At 43.4% G+C, this 21943-nt stretch overlaps 1 protein-coding gene across 3 annotated transcripts in view; it reads left to right on the top strand.

Annotated features, from left to right (window-relative positions):
• trappc8 (trafficking protein particle complex subunit 8) overlaps nt 1-21943 on the top strand; it is an 83330-nt gene that overhangs the window by 19128 nt on the left and 42259 nt on the right. For all 3 annotated transcript variants that reach the window (XM_084066755.1, XM_084066754.1, XM_084066753.1), the window contains 15 exons: nt 1425-1514; nt 2262-2436; nt 3490-3643; nt 4393-4495; nt 6221-6504; nt 10723-10838; nt 11730-11880; nt 14831-14931; nt 15063-15168; nt 15800-15931; nt 16875-17099; nt 18823-18928; nt 20087-20281; nt 20413-20576; nt 21718-21792. In XM_084066755.1, the coding sequence (XP_083922881.1) occupies nt 1425-1514; nt 2262-2436; nt 3490-3643; nt 4393-4495; nt 6221-6504; nt 10723-10838; nt 11730-11880; nt 14831-14931; nt 15063-15168; nt 15800-15931; nt 16875-17099; nt 18823-18928; nt 20087-20281; nt 20413-20576; nt 21718-21792 (2177 nt within the window). The remainder of the gene's footprint in view (nt 1-1424; nt 1515-2261; nt 2437-3489; nt 3644-4392; nt 4496-6220; nt 6505-10722; nt 10839-11729; nt 11881-14830; nt 14932-15062; nt 15169-15799; nt 15932-16874; nt 17100-18822; nt 18929-20086; nt 20282-20412; nt 20577-21717; nt 21793-21943) is intronic.

The raw sequence follows: 21943 nt of genomic DNA, 5'->3' as shown, positions 1-21943 counted from the left end.
ACCGGTTCCAGGGGGTTACAGCGTGTCTCTGTTACATTACATTACAGTCATTTAGCAGACGCTTTTATCCAAAGCGACTGACAATAAGTGCATTCAACATAGGTAGGGAACACAACTACTAATCACCAGAAGCATTAAGTACATTCTCTTCTAAAACAAGCAACTAAGAGTATACCTAGTGCTAAGGTAAAAGTGCAATATATCAGCTACCTACTTTATTAAACAGATGAGACAAAACAGGAAAATCAACTGAGCTAGAGCTAAAACAAATAAGTGTATCGACTAAACAAGATCCAATAAAACAAGAGCTCGTACAACTAATTGACAACAAGTAGGTAAGGCTAAGAGGAAGGGTAGTGTTTCATTCCATTGAAAGGTACAAGAGTTTAAACACTGAAGCCCTATTTCTATATTTCGGCTATTCGTTGTGAGCTTGTAGATCGGCTATTTTCAACACATGTTGCGAAATCTTCTCTTATGGGGGTCCCTGGCAAAAAACATTTTCAGATTGGGGTCCAAATGCATATCAATTTAGGGTTCCTTGACGTGAAAATGCTTGAGAACCACTGGACTTGTATGTTTGCTGAGTACCATGGTAAAAGTCCATTAAGTACGGATGGAAGTAAGCACTGAAGCACTTGATTTAAGATGCTAAATTATCAATAATGTAAAATGTTATATATGTCTTGAGTTTTTTGTCGTTTTAAATGTTGTTTTGTTGATTATTTTGGTACTTTTTTTACATCACTATTTATGCAAAAACATCTTGCTGTCAGCTTTTCTGTGGCCTTCAACACTGAAATGGTAATCCTCCTTCTTTTCTCCCCTTGCAAATCAGAATCTATTCTATTTCTTTCCCCTTCCCATCGTCAATCACTCAGATTCCATCTAATTGAGCACAGCTGATCTACAATCGGGTGTTTTTTCCTCACAAAGCCTAATCTAGGTTACATTTGTCTGGCTGAGCCATGGAAGTAGAAATATATTTTTGGTGCCGGGGTTGGTTTCTTGGTAAAGACAAACTTCCGTGTAACAAACCCCCCCAAAAAGTGCATTGTTTTGGCTGAAGCATGTTATGTACACAATACAATCCTCAGTGTTAACTTAACCATTTGTAACTTGGAGAGTCTTCACCAAGTTAAATTACCAATAAATATTTGACAGTGTAAGAGACCACGTCTGGAAGGTTTAAACACCATTATTTATTTCTGCTTACTTCCATGGTGGAGCCAGGCTAACGTGTTCAATGCAGGCGATGTTTACCTCATGCACTCTGTAGTGCTTTGTGACTGTGACCCAGTGCACTGAGAGGCTACAGTACTGGTGCATCCTCTGGGGTGGAGGTTGTGTGTCCAGTTATGTCTCTCTCTGATCTCGTCTCAAGGTGTGTGTGTGTGTGTGTGTGTGTGTGTGTGTGTCTCCAGCGAACACGCCGTGGTTCGAGACCTACAGAGAGAACTTCATGCAGTCCATGCCCGCTTCGGATCATGAGTTCCTCAACCACTACCTCGCCTGTATCCTTCTGTCTGCAATGCATTATGGGAATAAAAACATGGTTGTAATCAGTTAGCTTTCTGTGTGTGTGCATGTCATAATAACCGGGTCCGTACAGCCACGACAAACTGAGGGCGACACGGTAAGATAGTGAAAAAATTGCTTTTTTTTTTACAAAAGTAACTAAATTAAAGGGTATAATGTAGTGTTGATTTTCACAGTAAATCAAATTTTGTCATAGTCTTTTGAATAAAATTCCGTTTAGTTTTAGTCATATTTTAGTCATCTGAAATGTTTTAGTTTTTGTCTAGTTTCAGTCGACTAAATATCAGAAGATTATAGTCGACTAAATCTACAGTTGATTTAGTCGACTAAAATGTATGTTGGCGGTGACTTGATGGCGTCGTAATGGCGGATTTTACACTTGGTTGCATGCTGAAAATAGCAGATCTACAAGCTCACAACGCGTCGCAGCGCGACGCGTTGTGAGCTTGTAGATCTGCTATTTTCAGAGCGCAACACTCGAGCGCAACCAAACACAAAATTAGTCTTTGTCTTTTAGTTCTACTGGATCTCTTCTCCACTAGTCCCTCACTAACATTTTAGTCTTGTTTTTATTTGTTGACGAAATTGTCAATATATTTAGTCTTAGTTTGTCATTATAGCTTAGTTTATTTAGTTTTTATTTAGTTTTTATAAAAAAGAGAAAAAAGAACTCATGGTTTTGTGGTGGAGTCCTTGACCTTGGGCCCCCCCCCCTCCCGCAGGCCTCTTGGTGGTGTCTTCCACAGAGGCTGTACCGGTGGAGCAGTTCCTCAAGCTGTCCCAGGAGCAGCACAGGATCCAGCACAGTGGAGACTACACCAACCCCAAGTGGTTCATCCCCAACACGCTCAAATACTACGTCTTACTGCACGACATGAGCGAAGGAGACGAGCAGAGGTATGTATGTGTACACAGTGATGATAGGGGCATAGGTTTCACTTTAAAAACACTTCAGGGGTCATTTTAACCAACGTCTACTCTGGCGTTTGTGAGTAGGGTTGGGAACCGGTTCTTTTTCCAACCCGGTTCCAAGATTTAAGAACCGGATGTAACTTCAAACTATATTTTAACCATGTTAGATTCATTGAAAACACACCCGGTTCTGATGACTGAAACTGTCCTTCTAATGCGGGAGGGACAGTGTTTTTTCAATTACTTAACACATTCGGTGCCAGAATTTTATAATAACAGATTACGTTCGGTGCCAGAAATCTCACCGCTGCGCTGTTTAAAGCTCTAGACTCCACGACGAGCAATCCATGAAAAACAATGCATGCGTCCTGGCTAACGCCTCGAACGATAACATCTCTCACGCGAGTCACAATGGCGGAGTGATCGTGCATCCAAAATGACTTGTTTTCTCCACCGGAAAAAAGTTTCGAAGCTACTGAGGTTTTTTGCAGGGAGCGGATGGGGAGCCATGTTTTTTGGCACGGTGATCTATCTGTCCCTTCCTTCTCAGGATCACCGTGGGTGATTCCAGAGCTGCGCTAGCCCCCCCCCCCCTTGTGGAAAAAAACAAAAAGATTGAAAACACGTGATTTTACGGTTTCGGCACCGAATGTGTTAAACAAATCCACAAAACATTTATTATGTTTTTGACGAAAATGAAAAAAGTAAAATCAATTCAATGAGATAAAAAAACACTCAGAGGTACAGATCCATAAGGGGCCATTTGTTAAAGTGATGTTGAGCCATGGGCCGTATAGCTACAGTACCTTGACATGAATCATGATACTAGTGTGAATATTGTCCATAATCTTTTACCTGTTCTGTGATGGAGGAAACGTAAGTTGTGATTCCATTTTCTCTCACTGGGCCTCGTGAGAACATTTCTGCGCTGTGTGAATTGAATGAACTGGTGTCTCTGTGTGTCTCTGTGTGTCTCTGTGTGTCTCTGTGTGTCTCTGTGTGTCCCTGACTGTCCGTCTCGTCTCTGTCTCTCCACAGGGCAGACCAGGTGTACGAGGACATGAAGCAGAGGTACGGCGTTCACAGCTGCTACCTGCTGAAGGTCAACTCTCGCACGGCCGCGGCCGGGGCGGACGAGCAGATCCCCGACCCCTGGAGTCAGTACCTTCACAAGAACAACCTCCACAGCCAGGTAAGGACCAGTAGGGTTGGGGCTCCGGAACCCGGAGCCAACATTAAGAAAATGTGTCTTCGGCCCTAAAAGAAAAGGGGCTCTGACCATAGACTGTATAAAAGAGATGGACAAAGCCAGACCGCTGGTTTCTACAGACCGAAAATGAAGCAGATTGTTCAGGAATTTGAAATCCGCCATCTCTCTAATATAAGCCCAAAAGCACGTCGGTAACAGGAACTGGAAAACAATCCCCAAATAATGCTATTGGTTGGGTAGCTTGTCAATCAAGAGCTGGGGCGGGGAATCAATGCTATTGGTCAATCAAATCATCCCGCCCCTCCTTGAGCATAGCCTACTTTATCATCAATTTTAAAATAAATGGGACCATAATTTAGCAAAACTCATATCATGATGATTGAAAGGAGACTTTAAACTAGCGACTGGAAGCATATAGAATTTATGACCATTTTTATTAAGGTAAGAAAATCTAGTCTAAAGTTTGTCAAAAACCCATCCGCTTGCGTTAAGATAAATGCTTTCTGACACCCACAGGGGTAAAACACGTAAAACAGAACTGTCTCACTTCCGTATTGGCCTCATTGTAAATATGTCAGGCTGGCCCCTTGGCTCTGACCCACTGTTTGGGAAACACTGTTTTAAAGTGCTTTGAATAAGGTGCTATATAAATGCAACATTTATCTTTTTTTTTTCTTCTTTAATTTCTTTTTTTTTATGTGTATGTTGTCATGGTGTCATGGCAACTCTAGGACACGTACGAGGAGCCAGCGTCAGCGACAGACGTCAACAATGCCGTCGTCGAGAATAACGTTGACACGGCTGATGGTGATTGGCCCGAGTCATCGGAGAAAGGTCAGTGCACGCAGCAGAAGGAGCAGGTTCCCTGTGAACCAGTGTTGATTTCGTCGACTAAAACTATGACGAAAAATGTTTGTCGACTACCTTTTTGCACTGACGAAAACTAAATGAAAACTAAGCTATGATGACTAAAACTAAGACTAAATATATTGACAATTTCGTCAACAAATAAAAACTAGACTAAAATGTTAGTGAGATATCTAGTGGAGAAGAGATCCAGTAGAACTAAAAGACAAGTCATTTCATGTTTGGTTGCGCTTGGTTGTTGTGCTCTGAAAATAGCAGATCTACAAGCTCACAACGCGTTGCAGCGCGACGCGTTGTGAGCTTGTAGATCGGCTATTTTCAGCATGCAAACAAGTGTAAAATCGGCCATTACGACGTCATCAAGGCACCGACACAATACATTTTAGTCAACTAAATCAACTGTAGATTTAGTCGACTAAAACTAGACAAAATCTAAAACATTTCAGATGACTAAAATATGACTAAAACTAAATGGAACTTTATTCAAAAAGACTATGACTAAAACTACATCAAAATTTGCTGTCAAAATCAACTCTGCTGTGAACCTCTTCTCTGTTTCTTACGTTTCAAAACTATCTGTGTGCAGTCAGTGTGATGTTTAATTCACACAAGGAGTGCACAGTCGGCACAGCATCAGAGCTAAAGTGGATGACGTGGTTGTTTTATTGTCAGACTGCAGTCCAAGGCAGTGAACATGGCTTTCCACTGTGGTATAGATTAGAAGGACGTTCACAGCCAGAATGAAACGTTTGATTCAAACTAATCTGATAAAGCCTGGCTGGTTCTGAATACGCATTAACCCGTCAAGACCTGAGGCCCATTCTGCAGTTGTCTTCTAAATCCTAACAGTTTTTTTATTTTTAAACGTATGTTGCTATAATATCAGTGGTTCTCAAACTTTTTCATGTCAAGCACCACCCAAAATGATATGTATTTGGCCGTGGACCCCCATCTCAAAATATTTTGTAATAGGGACCCTCCGAAGCAAAGATTTTAGTAAAAAAAAATCCCTTAAAAATATATATATTCAAATATTTGACAGTGAGAACAGGCCAGTGTCTGTATCAAATATGAGTGACTGACTATCATAAACGATACAGAGCCTCCCTGACAATATCTATACAGTATAATATATATAATCTCTATATATAATCTATCTATATATATAATATAAACGATACAGAGCCGCCCTGACAATATCGCCGAGACAGTTTGTTTATTTTTGGACCACAATTCTATATAAGAGACGATAATAAGATGACCCGATGTTATTCTCCATAGAGGCATTCCTTTACGAAAAACCTTGCCTACTTGTTGTTAAATAGTTGTACTAGCTCTTGTTTTATTGTTTTATTGGATCTTGTTTAGTCGATACACTTATTTGTTTTAGCTCTCGCCCATTTGATTTTCCTATGTGTCTCATCTGTTTAAGAAAGTAGGTAGCTGATATATTGCACTTTTACTTTAGCGCTAGGTATACTCTTAGTTGCTTGTTTTAGAAGAGACTTCACTTAACACATCTGGTGATTAGTAGTTTTCTTCCCTACCTATGTTGAATGCACTTATTTTAAGTGGCTTCGGATAAAAGCGTCTGCTAAATGACTGTAATGTAATGTCTGATGAAGTGAAAGGAGAACACGGTCCCTGTATAGTTGACATCTTGTGTGTGTGTGTGTGTGTGTGTGTGAACAGACATGGTGGTGTCCAACAACGTGGACAACAACAGCCACCCCCTGCAGCTGGACCCCGTGCCGGGCGACCCCACCAGCCTGGACGCCCTGAGGGTGGCCACCTCGGAAGCCAAGAGAGGCCTGGGCGGTCCTCTGGCGGGGACCGCCCCCGCCGCCCCCGCCACCAGTCACGGGACGTGTCTGACCCTCAACGACCACGACCGCATCCGGCAGTTCATCCAGGAGTTCACCTTCAGAGGCCTGCTGCCGCACGTGGAGAAGAACATCAGGCAGCTCAACGACCAGGTAAGACACACGCTAACACGCTATTAAAGACCGGGAAAGCCACCACTTATTTTATACTTTGGGCTATTCAAAAATAGCAGATCTACAAGCTCATGGCACGGCACAGAGTGCCGCGCCATGAGCTTGTAGATCTGCTATTTCTACTTCTCGGGGAACCGCACGGTAAAAATTGTAGCTGATAGTGATGAGCGGGCCGACCCGTAACCCGCGGCGCGGGTGGGTCGAGTCAGCCACTCACACGCAAAAAAAAACAAAAACACTATTTTGAACAAACATGCTTATTTAGCCCATGACAATGTTGTGCTACTGTAGACATTTAAAGCGACTTTGGGTACTTAAAAGAGCGCTATATAAATCTGAGCTATTATGATGATGATTATCTTTTTTTTCCCACCGCGGGTCGCGGGGTCGGGTTGAGCCTAGATTGATTGATTGAATATATGGGTATATACAGTATGGGTTCGTGGGGCGGGTTGAGTTCCGTGGCGGGGCGGGTCATGAAAAAACCTGACCCGCACATCACTAGTAGCTGACGTGCTTGAAGAGGCTCTGTGTGACTTGACTGACAAACAAACCCGATCAGCTCAAACTGTCAACAACAACGAACGATACAGCGATAACACAGCCGTTATTGTCGCTCTGCGATTAAGTCATTTGGGACCGCCGGTGGCTTGAATAGTTTCGGGGGCTTGATCTCAATCTCAAGCCGTGAATGCCGTGTTCTCACTTTAAACTCAACACGTAGAGTGAGTCTCCGCCCGGGTCTGTCACTGTCCAAAGCTAAGTGGTTAAAAATGATTGTGACGCTACGTTAACTAATTTCGCTTGGGGATCCCCCTGGTACCACCCTTAAGGACCACTGGTGGTCCCCGGACCACTGGTTGAGAAGCACTGGTCCACCAGAACACTGTTATTACTGTGTGGTTGGCTCTGACATGCATGTAACCATCAATAAACACACGTCATGTGATGTAGGCCTTGTAGACACATCATGTCTTGTGATATCTGTTTATTTACTGTGTTAAGCTGTGAGAGCCTGAGAGCATGCATTCCAGATATACATGCATAATAAGTGCATAATTAAGTATTTATATATTGTCTCTGTCACGGCGGGGGGACCTCATTATGTCCAAAACTGGATCTGCTACTTTTGATACTTGTGTGACGCTTTAGTATGATCAAGTAGGACGTTAATTTAGGAAAAAAATAAAAGTTTAATACTACGATTTTGTAACCCTTATTTTTCACCCGGTGCCAATTTTCTAAGTGATCCTGGGCGCTACACTCCCCCCGCCAGCCTAGGGAGGCCAGGGCCGAGCTCATGCCTCCTTCAATCCATGAGAGCCAACTGACCTTCTTATCACCTGACAGGGGGGAGTTTCCCTGGTTGGACGTAGCGCGTGGAAGGAACACGTTATTCCAACCAGTTCCCTTCCCCTCCATCAGACGCCCCGGCTGTCATGGGGGAGGCGGTATAGTGACCAGGATTACTGCATGTTTTTGTGAGGGTATTAACTACCCTCGGAGACACGGGGAGAACATACAAACTCCACACAGAGTAGCCCTTTCACCAAGATAAGAGGTTTCTGCCCGACAGCAATGCTATACTTTATATCGTAAATGTCAGGCAGAAACCTTGGATGTCCAAAACCGTTATTTTTCTGGACATGGAAAAATAAATTTGTTCCAATGGATCCAGTGTAGTAATGACTTAGTCACAAGCTCAGATTACTACTTTTCATTGGTTGAATATTTATAAATCGCACAGACAGACTTGACCACTTTCAGTCATGCTCTACCAATGCGTAAACCAAGCGGTGTCAGAGCTGTAGCCGTTGTCATTCCCCATATTGTCCTCTAGTTTCATATCCATTTGAAAGTTCTGCCAGAAAACGTGTGTTTAGTAAAATATCTCCACTTTTCCACGAGATTCACACCTGTAATGACTGCTGGACTGAACATGTTAAAACTTCCTTTGGAAACAGTTGATGTTTGGGAAGCACAAACGAATGGGACACACAATTGACAGGTGCGTTGTGATGGGTGTGGGGTAATGAATCACACCACCTGCCAATTGTGTGCCCCAAACATTTGTGCTTCTCAAAGGAAGTTTAGATATGTTCAGTCCTGCACTCATTTTGGGCCCCTCGACCGGACAGAAAGTGGTCCGTGTGCAGCAGACATTCTAGGGCTAAGGTAATCTATAAACACTAGTGTTGATTTTGACAGCACATTTTTATTTAGATTTAGTCATATTTTGGTCATCTGAAATGTTTCAGTTACAAAATATCATAAGATTATAGTCGACTAAATCTACAGTTGATTTAGTCGACTAAAATGTATGTTAGCGGTGCCTTGATGGCGTCGTAATGGCTGATTTTACACTTGGTTGCATGCTGAAAATAGCCGATCTACAAGCTCACAACACGTCGCAGCGCGACGCGTTGTGAGCTTGTAGATCTGCTATTTTCAGCTGCACACCCTAGCGCAACCAACCATAAAATGACTTGTCTTTTAGTTCTACTGGAACTCTTCTCCACTAGTCCCCACTAGTCCCTCACTAACATTTAGTCTAGTTTTTATTTGTTGACGAAATTGTCAATATATTTAGTCTTAGTTTTAGTCATCATAGCTTCGTTTTTATTTCGTTTTTATTTCGTTTTCATCACTGTAAAAAGGTAGTCGACAAACATTTTTCGTCATAGTTTTAGTCGACGAAATCAACACTGTTTCGGGCCCCTCGTCCGGACAGAAAGTGGTCTGTGTGCAGCAGACATTCTAGGGCTGAGGTCATGTATAAACAGCAGGCAGTGTTGGACAGAGGAGCCGGTGGAGGATCAATGGGTCTCACTTTCCATTGTTGGCAAAACGTGGCACAACAAGTACTTATGGGTTTGTGCAACAAGCAATCCATCTGACACAGTGTTGTTTAGCACAGCCAGGAATGTGGTTACTTGTTCTGAAGACCTGCTAATGACTCTGGCCAGGTACCTTGCCCAGGATTAATGCCCAGAGAAAGCCTAGAATTAAAACTATATGCCAATTGGTTCTCAACCTGTGGGTCTGGGCCACGTTTTTACAACTTGCATTAGGCCAAATCTATATGTATTTTATTTACTGAGGCATATTTTTTTAAATATAACATTTTGACATTTATTTGTTATAGTTTTATTCATATTGAGTCTTATTTGATTTAATATTTGACGTTAAAGTTCAGAATAAAGAAGGTTAATTTGAGTGTTTGTGAGAAATAGACTGTTGTCCTGATAGTGGTTCCTACACTGTTGTTCATGGGCTCTCGTAATATTCCTGATGCAAGTGTTCCACCTAGTGGTTCAATTTGGTATTATCTCTCCCATCGGCTATGATGATGAACCAGTCACACTGCTACAGTATGTATGCATAATATGAGTAATATCTGTACTGTTTTCTATGCTGACATATACACACAGTGTTTGTGTCATTAGTTAACTTTTACCCTTTGTTACGTATCATGTTGACATTCACACAAATGCTCTGATTCACAAAAGTCAGTCGTATGTAATAAAATAATTTTTATTACATGCAAACGCAGAAAAATCCCCCCAAAAAAAGCCGTCTTCCTGCTTTTTTTTAATAGATTTTTATCTCTGAAACCCCAATGTACAATCTTAATTTAACTCCAAGTGTGTACTGTACAAATGGAACCAAATGGACCCATAAGGATTGTACACTCTTAGCGTTACAGAGCAGTGGGACCCCCATGGGGCCTTGAGGGGGTTCCAGGGGGTCCCCAGCTAAATGATGGATAGTTTGGAACCAAATGGACCCTTATGGGTCTGTAACTCTGAGAGTGTACAAATGGAACCAAATGGACCCTAACGGGTCCATTTGGTTCCATTTGTACACTCTCAGAGTTAAATTAACATTGATTTTACAATATGAATTGGGGTCCCAGAGATAGAAATGCCATAAAATAGGGGTCCGTAGCCTTATGCATGCCAAACTGGGGGTCCTTGGCATATCTTTTCAAATGGGGGTCCGTGGTCCGTGGCATATCTTTTCAAATGGGGGTCTGTGGGCTAATACGTGTCAATTTGGGGGTCCTTGACATGAAAAAGTTTGAGAACAAGTGGTCTAGGACTTGAAGAGGATCAGCTCGGATTGCAGAAATATTCACATCATTGTCATTTCAATCTTTCTTTCTCTCTCTCTCTCCCTCCGTCTCTCATCCTGCAGCTCATATCCAGGAAAGGCCTGAGTCGCTCTCTGTTCTCTGCTACTAAGAAGTGGTTCGGTGGAGGCAAGGTTCCAGAGAAGAGCATCAGCGAGCTGAAGAACACCTCTGGCCTCCTGTAAGCTTCTACAGCATTCACTCACAAACGCTCACGTATGACGCCGTATGACTAACTATAAATCAGGCTTTACCGTTTGGTACCTTCTATGCATTTTTACAGCAACTTATTTGTTTGTATAGAGAAGTATGGAAAGAGATACTGAACGAGGGGGGGATATGGAGAGAACACACTTGTACGAGAGAGAGAGCGAGAGAGAACATTATGTTCTCCCTATCCCTCCCTCGTTCCGTATCTCTAGCCATATTTCTCTCTCACACAAAAGTGACGTTGAGTACCAGAGATCTCACCGTTTGTAGCGCCACGCTGTTTACAGCTGCAGACTCCACGACGAGCACCCGATTGTAAACAATATATGCGTGCACGATGATGGATGGTCCTGGCTAACGCCTGGAACAATAACATCTCTCACGCGAGTCACCATGGCGGAGTGATCTCGGATCGAAAATGACTCGTTTTCCCCACTGTAAAAAGTTAAGGAAATATAGAGTTTTTTTTGCAAGGAGATGGGAGCGGACGGGAGCCATGTTTTTTGGCACAGTGATCCATCTGTCCCTTCCTTCTCAGAGTCACCGTTTTGTTGAGTTGTTCAGTTTTTCAGAAAACTGTTAGGATTTAGAAGGTTTTTTTCTAAATGGGTTATTTGAGCAAAGTTTCTGTCAGTGTCTTGTCTGAACTAATTCCTCCGTTTGGCCCCCTTCCCTGTGTGTGTGTGTGTGTGTGTGTGTGTGTGTGTGTGTGTGTGTGTGTGTGTGTGTGTGTGTGTGTGTGTGTGTGTGTGTGTGTGTGTGTGTGTGTGTGTGTGTGTGTGTGTGTGTGTGTGTGTGTGTGTGTGCGTGCGTGCGTGCGTGCGTGTGTGTGACCTTTTGACCTGTGTGCTGCTGATGCCAGCTACCCCCCTGAAGCCCCGGAGCTGCAGATCAGAAAGATGGCTGACCTGTGCTTCCTGGTGCAGCACTATGAGCTGGCCTACAGCTGCTACCACACCGCCAAGAAGGACTTCCTGTCTGACCAGGCCATGCTGTACGCCGCTGGCGCCCTGGTAAGGACGCACACACACGCACACATGCACATGCACACACAGTTTGTATTTAATTGCACTCCGGCACACACAGATACCTTCATAGAGCTGGGTTATAGGTGCAACGGCTGCAACCTACTTGTTTTTGCCAGCGTAGGACATGTCCATAGGCTGGTCGTAAGAGGCTTCCAACATGAGTTCAAGGTTGTACTTCATTGTTACATCTTGTGTACAGGTACAATAAGAGTAAAACTTAGTTTTGTTTGGCTTCCTTCAGACAATGCAGCAGCATAGGCAATAATAACAAAATAATGATAAAATCGTAAAAACATTTAAAGAAAAGAAAGAGTGCAAAAACAATAATAAAAGAGGGCATCATCATATGTAGTCTCGCGTAGCCAGACCCCACAGAAAATGAAAAACAGCGACCTCTGTTTTCTGATATTGTCTGTGGGGTCTGGCGGGAGGAAAATGGAAGACCAGTGCGCAGGGAAACTCCGGTTTCATGTCTGCCTTCAGCGCATCACTTCCGGTTGGTGCGACTACGTTTTCATTCCCACTAACAATATTTCTACACGGAACACTAACACCACTTCTCCCAGAGAACATGGATGGTTTTGGTTATAAGCCCACTTGTTTCTATGATGAAAGAGTAAGTTAAAATGTGAATATCTTTCCGTGGTTTTGTCCGCTCCGAGGACGCTATTATTAAATTAGTTTCGGCTAGTTTCGAGGGGGGAAGGGTGGATGGACACGTGAATCCCGCCCACTACATTTGATTGGGTAAAGCGCGGCCCGCTTCCTGATCTGAAGGCACGCCCACTTGTAGCCAATGTGCACACGTTATGACGAACCCCTCCGACAGATTCCACCGCAGGGCAGAATCTGTTCTTGAGAGCTTACATCATATGTGAATATAATCTTGGTATATTGTATACACCAACAGCATTTTTTTCCCCCAGTAGCTGCCACCTAACTTTGTGTAAACAGCCTCACAGTATATTCTACATACAGCAGATTAGGTACAGTAGATGCAGTTCAAGCATAATAGTGCAATAAAAGGACAGATGGGGGCGGGGGGGGTGTAAGCGTTTAACTTTGCCCTGATTCGTTCTGGTTCTTGTCAGATCGTCGTGTACCTGATAGTACGGGAAAGAAGCTTTTCTGCAGTCTATTGCCAGTAGCTTTGAGACTGCGTAGCAGTTTTCCAGGCGGCAACATGTCAAACAGTCTATGGTTAGGATGGCTTGGATCCTTGATGATTCCACAAGCTTCGCTGACACAGTGTTTGTCGTACAGGGCTTGGATAGGAGGGAGATCACATCCACTGATGCATTGGGCTGTCCGCACAACCCACAGGAATTTGAACAGCTACTGTACTTTCCTGGGTAAAAAGAAAAAAAGAGGCTCCCAACAACTCGGGATGCTGAAAAAAGCAGCTAAACGGCTTGCACAATTCTGTGCAATCTCTTCTGTTGTTGTTAGCCCGCCAAATATGTGGAAGACTCTGTTACTTATTCCCTCCAAGGGTGTTTGGGTATTTGTCTAGGATTTGATGACTGTACTTTTTCTACAGCACCGTGTAAATATTTGTGTCCTTGTATTGTATCTCTTACAGTATGTGGATACAAATAAAGTGTGTGTGTGTGTGTGTGTGTGTGTGTGTGGAGAGAGCAAGTTGGCCTGGGAAATTGGAATTTGAAGTCGATTCAAAGTATGCGCTTCAATTTTGCTTCATTTAAGTGTGATAAATGGTGCCTCGACAAAGCTTATTATACGAATACCTGAAGTGCTATTCATCCATTGATTTAGTCTCATGTTAAAAAGTGTGTGTGTGTGTGTGTGTGTGTGTGTGAGGGTTCGATCGTTGACTGCAGGAACGCCGGGAGAGAAAAGTTGGCCACAAGCCACCTGTGAAGTTCCAATTAGGGTTATGGTGACTTCCATCGCTGTAGATTCATGTCTGCATTCAGGCGTAGAAAATAAGAAAGTAGATTAAAGTGCACACACACACATTGTATTGATCACCGTGATGTCTGTAATGATGTGGCCATGCCTGGTGACTTTCTGGGTCATTGGAACATTAAGGGCTGAAAGACAGCCAGGGAGGATGGCTTTTTAAATGACTTTTTAACGATACCGGTTCATTTACGATTCCCCTCTTTAACGGCCCGATTCCTTATCGGTTCCCTTTAAGGATTCCTATATATGAAAAAAATAAGAAATGTATATATATATGTGTATAAATATAGTATTTTGGCCTTCATTATAGTTTTTGATAAACACAAATTCAATACATACAGTATTCCATACATATTACTTAATATGTAATTGTATACAATTCAAATACTATCGCAATTGTATAGCAGACAAGTCAGACGTGAAGTCTACATACCAGCTTTGACGAAAAAAATGTTCCGGAAACGATTCCAATTGTAAATGGTGCATTTATACAGCGCTTTTATCCAAAGCGCTTTACATAGATTGTGCATTACATTCACCCATTCACACACACATTCACACACCCATTCACACACCGATGGTGGAGGAAACCATGCAAGGCACCAACCTGCTCATCAGGAGCAATTAGGGGTTCAGCGTCTTGCTCAAGGACACTTCAACACTAACTCTGGGGGAGTGTTCATTTTGACAGCAAATTTTGATTTAGTCTTTTGAACAACACATCATTTAGTCTTAGTCCCATTTTAGTCTTCTGAAATTGTTTAGTCTTGGTCGACTAAATATCAAAACCTTAGTCTTTTAGTCTTAGTCGACAAAATGAACACTGCTCTGGGGGAGCCCGGGATCGAACTGGGAACCTCGTGGTTCGCCATCCGGCCACTCTACCCCTAAGCCACTGCCGCCCCGCTTTCCGGAGCCCAACCCTAACCTCTCCTTGTCCTCCTGTGGTGTGTGTGTGTGTGTGTGTGTGTGTGTGTGTGTGTGTGTGTGTGTGTGTGTGTGTGTGTAGGAAATGGCGGCCGTGTCGGCCTTCCTGCAGGCCGGAGCTCCCAGGCCGTATCCTGCTCACTACATGGACACGGCCATACAGACCTACAGAGACGTGTGCAAGTAGGTCTCTACAATAATACTCGCTTTCCTTAATGTAGAGACTAGGGGTGTTACACACGATATTGCCGTTCCAAGGTAACACAGCATGAGACGGTGAAAGCCTGACGGTGGGTCTCCTCTCTCTCCTGTAGGAACATGGTGCTGGCAGAGCGCTGTGCGCTGCTCAGCGCCGAGGTGCTGAAGAGTCAGGGGAAGTACTCTGACGCTGCCACCCTGCTCATCAAGATGACCAGTGAGGTGAGAGACAACGGCGCAACCAATCAACCACAGTTTCACCCACAGCGTTCCACAAGTCTATATGCCAGTAGCCTCCATCTCCAGGCTTTTATTTTCCTTCGCGTTTTGCTCAAAAAGAAAGCCTGGACCAAGCTGTTAAAATGTCTGGCATAGGAAGTGGGAGTCAATTTTTCATTTCCCCAAACAACCAGAGTACACAGAAGTAAACAAAGAGTGTCTGGGAGGTGGGGGAGGGTCTCCTCTATACAGCGATCGGCCATTTTGTTGCTATCGCACGTTGAATGTGGCTCGTTTTCACCAAAAAAAGAAGAAATCCGAGCTGTGTGTTTTTTTCTACAAATCCTAACATAGGAGTGGAAGGGAGTGAATCTTTTTGGGATGACGTCACATCCGTCCATTCCTTCTCTCGCACTCTAGGGATCATTCAAAAATTGTGGAAGAGCGCCCTCTGGCATAATCACTGAAAACATGTTTCTTTTTCTTTTTCTTGGCAGCCAAAAATATCACGTTCGCCTTTTTTTCTGTCGTAATAAACTCACCTGCTAGTGTGATGGCTGCCATCGCAGAAACAGGTGGAATGTTCATCGTAACAGTAGCGTGTGTGTGTGTGTGTGTGTGTGTGTGTGGTCAGGACTCAGACCTGCGCAGTGCTCTGCTGTTGGAGCAGGCAGCACACTGCTTCATCAACATGAGGAACCCCATGGTGCGCAAGTTTGCCTTCCACATGATCCTGGCCGGACACCGCTTCAGCAAGGCAGGACAGGTACTGATGGATTCCAGTGTTGATTTCGTCGACCGCAACCGAGTGTAAAATCAGCCATTTACGACGCCATCAAGGCACCGCCAACATACATTTTAGTCGACTAAATCAACTGTAGATTTAGTCTACTATAATCTTATGATATTTAGTTGAGATTTTTATTCAGTTGGGATTTTATTCAAAAGACTATGACTAAAACTAAAAACAAAAATTTGCTGTCAAAATCAACACTACTTTAGAAATCAGTCGCCACGACTGATTTCAGTAATTTCGTAGAAGCCAGCATGTCTCCTATGAAAGCATGACGCGCACCGGAAATAGCCGATCTACAAGCTTGTAGATCGGCTATTTTCAATCGTTAAGTTTAAGATCAAAGCGTATTTGAAGTGGTCAAACTGACAATGACTAGCAATAGAAAACATGTTCAGAAGCGTCTTTCAAAAACATGAACCATGAATATTTCATAAAAAAACTGAGGTTAAAGCGGTTGGCTGTATGTAGAACAGCAACATACGTTTAGAATGACAATAACCTAAACATTATAATGTTACATTCTGTGTTAATTGTTTAGAGGATTTGGCCTGACAAAATGTTTCAGTCTTGAGATTTTATTATGCTTTATTCCGTGGGTGCTGTAGACACTGCTTTAGCAAGGCAGGACAGGTACCATAGAGAGTGATAAGTGATTGTCCATAACCGCCAGTCCGACCGATATGGCCATATATGGGCATACCCATATATGGCCATATACTGATGACATCAGGGATCTCCATTTATGGGTATAGAAGGGAGAAGGACAGACAGATTACAGAGATATCTATATTTGGGCGCAAAAGGGACATAGCCAGACAGACAGACAGACAGAGAGTATTACATAACCAGGTGGGTCCATTCCTTACCTTGGTTCTGTCTCACCATCTGTGTGTTCATTGTGTGTGTTTTTCAGAAGAGACACGCGTTGCGGTGCTACTGCCAGGCCATGCAGGTGTACAAGGGGAAGGGCTGGTCGCTGGCCGAGGACCACATCAACTTCACCATCGGCAGGCAGTCGTTCACGCTGCGGCAGCTGGACAACGCCGTGTCGGCCTTCAGGCACATCCTGAGCAACGACAGCCAGCAGACGGCCACGCAGCAGGGGGCCTTCCTCCGAGAGTACCTCTACGTGTACAAGGTAAACCTCACCTCACTGACACACCTCGTTAGAAAACAATGATTAATGTCCTTATTAACTTATTGAGTGGCAGAATTAATTAATTAATTAAGTCAGCCAGTGCCAGCGTTTTTGAGCATTTTTACTATGACGATCGACACATCGAGTGTCGCCAAAGTCAGAGAAGTGTCTCTGCTTGTCTCGGATAAAGTAAGCGTGTCACCGCAAACCTCCGTTCTTTAGTTATTGGCTGTTGAATGTAGCTTCTTCTCGCCAAAAACGCAGAAAAAAACAAATAAATCCTTTAACTCATTCACTGCCAAGAACGTAAAAAAACATATTTTGCCTAATACAAATGTAAATCAATCACATTAGATCGGACAGGGCTGGGTTTGTTGTGATCACATTATTTCCGGGTGCGTGGGTAACCTCAAACTAAAGAGGTCAATCCATGTGTCCAGGTTGATCTTGACCACCGTGTACTCGGACAGATCATCTCCAGTGTCTTGACTTGGATCTGAGTAGCAAACCATGGAGCCAGTCAGAATGACCTGCACACCAAGTGGAGGAAATGGAACAATAAAATGTCTTGGAATTTCTCCAAGTCCAGAATGGCATCAGCAGCTTTAATGAGCTTTTGGAGAGGATGCAGGCCAGGGGCAGGCCAGCTGGGAGAGCATGACAGCAGTGGTTTTCAACCAGTGGTCCGGGGACCACCAGTGGTCCTTGAGGGGGTTCCAGGGGGTCCCCAGCCAAATGAATAGTTAGGAACCTAATTAGGAACCTAATTAACTCTGAGAGTGTACAAATTTGTACACTCTCAGAGTTACATGAACACTAACGACGATGATACAGTGTAGATTGGGACCTCCAAGAAATAAAAGTGGTTGAGTCCCTGGCATATCTTTTCAAATGGGGGGTCTGTGGGCTAATATGAGTCATTTTGGGGGTCCTTGACGCAAAAAAGGTTGAAAACCACTGTGCATTACAGTATTATTATTCATTCCTGGAGTTGTGGGACTGTTTCACACTAAAAGGCTGTGATCCTCCAGATGTTACATAGTGTAGTGTAAATCTAAACTTTAGCTTTGATTGATTGAATACTTTATTAACAGTTTGTAAAAAGTACAGAGGTACGGGAATACAATAACACAAAAAGCCCTGAGAACTTGTTTCCATTGTGGTCCTTGCATAGAGGTGCTCTTTTATGGTGGTTTTGAAGCAGGGTAGGTAGGGAGGGAGTCAGACTTCCTGATGTCTGGTGGTAGGACATTCCACATTTTGGTGGCATAATAGAAGAATGAATTCTTCCCCATGTTTGTGCCGAATCTGGGGGGAATGAGATCAGTGCAGCTCCCACTATTGTTGAGCCCGTAGGCATTTATTTTCCTTTAGACAATTTAAAGGAACTGAAGTGATTGGACAATTGTTTGTCAACCATCAGTTCTATGGCAGTCTTCAACAGGAGTCACCATGTTGAGCAGGGTAATGCAATGATCCAGCAGAGGGCAGCATTTCCCAAGGAGCTCTAGATTGTCTCTACTCTAGACTTGGTGTGAGGTGATGAGATGACATCCATGTACTGCATGTAGAGATGCACTGTTCTACCTGTAATGCTGACCATTCTACTGCAAACTGTGAGTCGCAAAGCGCCGTGTTTTGAGCTTGTGAATGTTTTTTCTTGCAGTAGAAAAATACAAACAAGTGAAACAACTTTGTGTGTGTGTGTGTGTGTGTGTTTCAGAGTGTAACAGGTGGATGTGAAGTGGGTCTGCCCCAGCTGCCTCTGCCTTGCATTCACAGCTCCGCCACTAGAGTGTACTTTGGTCACGAACGCTGCCTTGCAGAAGGTAAAACTTACACATGCACACACAGATATACGCACGCACGCACGCACGCACGCACACACATACACACACACACACACCATAACCTAAAGCCTCAAGATCTGTCAACATTTTCTGAAAATAGCAGATCTACAAGCTCTCAACACGTTGCAATACGATGCATTGTGAGCTTGGTAGATCTGCTATTTCCAAATAGCCAAAATATAAAATCCAGTTAAAAGCGGTTTAACTGAATATTTGCACACTTGTTTTTTATGTAAAATCTATATAATGTATATTTCCTTTTCCTGTACTGTATATATTTTTGTACTTGCCTCATGGTCTACTACATCAATGAAAGAAAGCACAAGTAAGCACGTGTGTACTGAGTGTGACTGCTGCTTTAGACACACTCTTTGTGACACAATGTTTGTGTGAAATAATGGCCTCTTTAAAGCTGCAATTCGTAACGTTTCAGTGAATACAACTCTTATTTGACAACTGCAGTGGTTGTAGCTGGGTCTCCCTGCTCTTCTGCTGAGACATTTAGATGTTTTGTCAGATAGGAACACTACTGGTTGATGAGAGGTATATTGCATGAAGCTCAAAGCATAATATCTCCCCGACCCAAACAGGCTTTCAGTAGTAGAATTTTGACACTTACACACTTAACCACTTTCTGTTTCACTTAAAAACAATTAAAAATCACACCCAGTGTGAAGAGTGGTGCCTTTGAAAGTGTAACTGGTTGCATCCGCAACAATCAGCAACAATATGTTGTCACGTGACACGTGACAACATATTGTCACGTGTCACGTGAAGCATGACCAATCAGCCGTGCTCAAACATACGGACGGACATACGGACACACGGACAAAGTCAAATGTAGGAGTGGTTGGCACCACTCAAAAAATGGCCACTCTACAAGCTAACAACACGTCGAATCGTGACGCATTGTGAGCTTGTAGATCGGCTTTTGTGTGACACTGTAGTGTGACAAAAAACATGGAGATACAAGGTTTCTGCTCGACAGCAAAGGATTTTATCCATTGGAATATGCGTGGGATCGTTAGAATTGCAGCTTTAAAACTGTTTTGTGTCGGCCATTTTCTTCTCCAATGTTCTTTTTTCCACTTTGCGAGTGCTCTCTCTCATCTGATTGGTCGGTTGTGTGTGCACTAGGCGAGAAGCAGGCGGCCACTCACGTGTCGCTAGACCAGGAGTACGACCGCGACCTGGCCGTCATGTGGCGCCACCTGGAGGAGCAGGCGGTGACGGCGGCCCACCGGGCGGTCCACGGCGTGCCCTTCCAGCCCACCCAGTGCTGTCTGAACAGCCAGACGGACAACCTGAGATTCCCATTGGCTGTGGTGGAAGGTAAGAGACCCCTCAACACTTGAAGGAGAAAAAAATGGAGATAAGAGGTTTCTGCTCGACAGCAACAATAACCTCTCTGTCTGTCTGTCTGTCTGTCTGTCTGTCTGTCTGTCTGTCTGTCTGTACTGTAGAGCCCATCATAGTGGAGGTGATGTTCCAGAACCCTCTGAAGGTTCCTCTGGAGCTCACCAGCCTGTGTCTGCTGTGGAGGTTCACACCCAAGGACCTCTCCTCCAATGAGGACGAGTCCTCTGCCGAGTCCCTGACCAATGAGAGGGAGGCGTCGGAGCCCACGGTCAGAAAACATTTAGCAACAGTGGAAAACACCGTACTGTACCAAAAAGGGGAAACAATACAATGTCTTAACCCATTGAGACCTGGAACGCATCTGTGTCACTTTAGATTTATTTGGCTATTCAAAAATAGCAGATATATAAGCTCATAGCGCGGCACAGAGTGCCGCGCTATGAGCTTATATATCTGCTATTCAAAAATAGCAGATATATAAGCTCATAGCGCGGCACAGAGTGCCGCGCTATGAGCTTATATCTTATATCTTTTTTTAATTTTTTTTCAAATAACTGTTAGGATTTAGAAAACATTTTTAAGAATCGCCTCAGGTCTTAATGGGTTAAAGAAGAACAGAATTAGCCGATGTACAAGCTCACAAGGTGTCCTTATGTGCATTGTGAGCTTGTCAATAGGCTCTATGCACAGCAGCTATATTAGAAATAAATTGGGCCTCTTTCTCACTTCCTATCACATATGTTACCAATGATGATTGGCTATTTCTATTATATTAAAAAAAAAATGGAACGCATCTGTGTAATTTAAAATTTCTTGAGCTAATCAAAAATAGCAGATCTACAAGCTCATACGCGCTATGAGCTTGTAGATCTGCTATTTTTGAAAAATATTGAACATTTGTGCAACTCTTTGAATACATATATTTTTAAAGCAAGCATTTGTAGCTCAAATCTTTGCTTCTGGGGGGTCCCATTTTGAGATGGGGGGGGGGGGGGGGGGTCCGCGGCCAAATACATATCTAAAATGTTCTAAAAATGTTTTCTAAATCCTGACAGTGTTTTGCCACATCAGTGGTGCTCCAACTTTTTCATGTCAAGGACCCTCAAAATGAGATGTATTTGGCCGCGGACCCCCATCTCAAAATATATTGAAGCTCTACAAGCAGATATACAAGCTCATAGCGCGGCACTCGGTATCTTTTGAATAGCCAAAGAAATCTTAAGATCTAAAATGACGCAAGATGCTTTCCTGGTCTAAATGGGTTAAAAGGCTCTAACTTTGAATTCAATGAATGCCACAATAATAGTGTAGGATGCAACGTAATTCATTGGCAGAATTCCCTGGTTAAATGGAAAATAGGTGAAACATGTGTAACCCCTCCTCCTCCTGCCTCATCTATCTTGTTGCAGACGTCGCAGAAAGATGACCTCATCACTACAGAGGTCATCCCAGAGTTCCATATGAGTCCAGAGGAGAACAAAGTGGTGAGCTCTCTTCACTTCCCCCTCTCTCTCATGTGTTAGATAATATCATCTTTTTATGTCTCTCTTTGGTTGTTATTGAAACGGATAGAAGGGATTAAGCTTCAGAGGATGACGTGTAGAGGAGACGCACAAAGGGATAGTTTCTGGTGTC

Source organism: Gymnoscopelus microlampas, assembly GCF_963454915.1.
Source record: "Gymnoscopelus microlampas genome assembly, chromosome: 9".
Classification (NCBI taxonomy): Eukaryota; Metazoa; Chordata; class Actinopteri; order Myctophiformes; family Myctophidae; genus Gymnoscopelus; species Gymnoscopelus microlampas.
The sequence above is the reverse complement of the archived record's forward strand: the minus strand, read 5'-3'. Positions and strand labels throughout refer to the sequence as shown.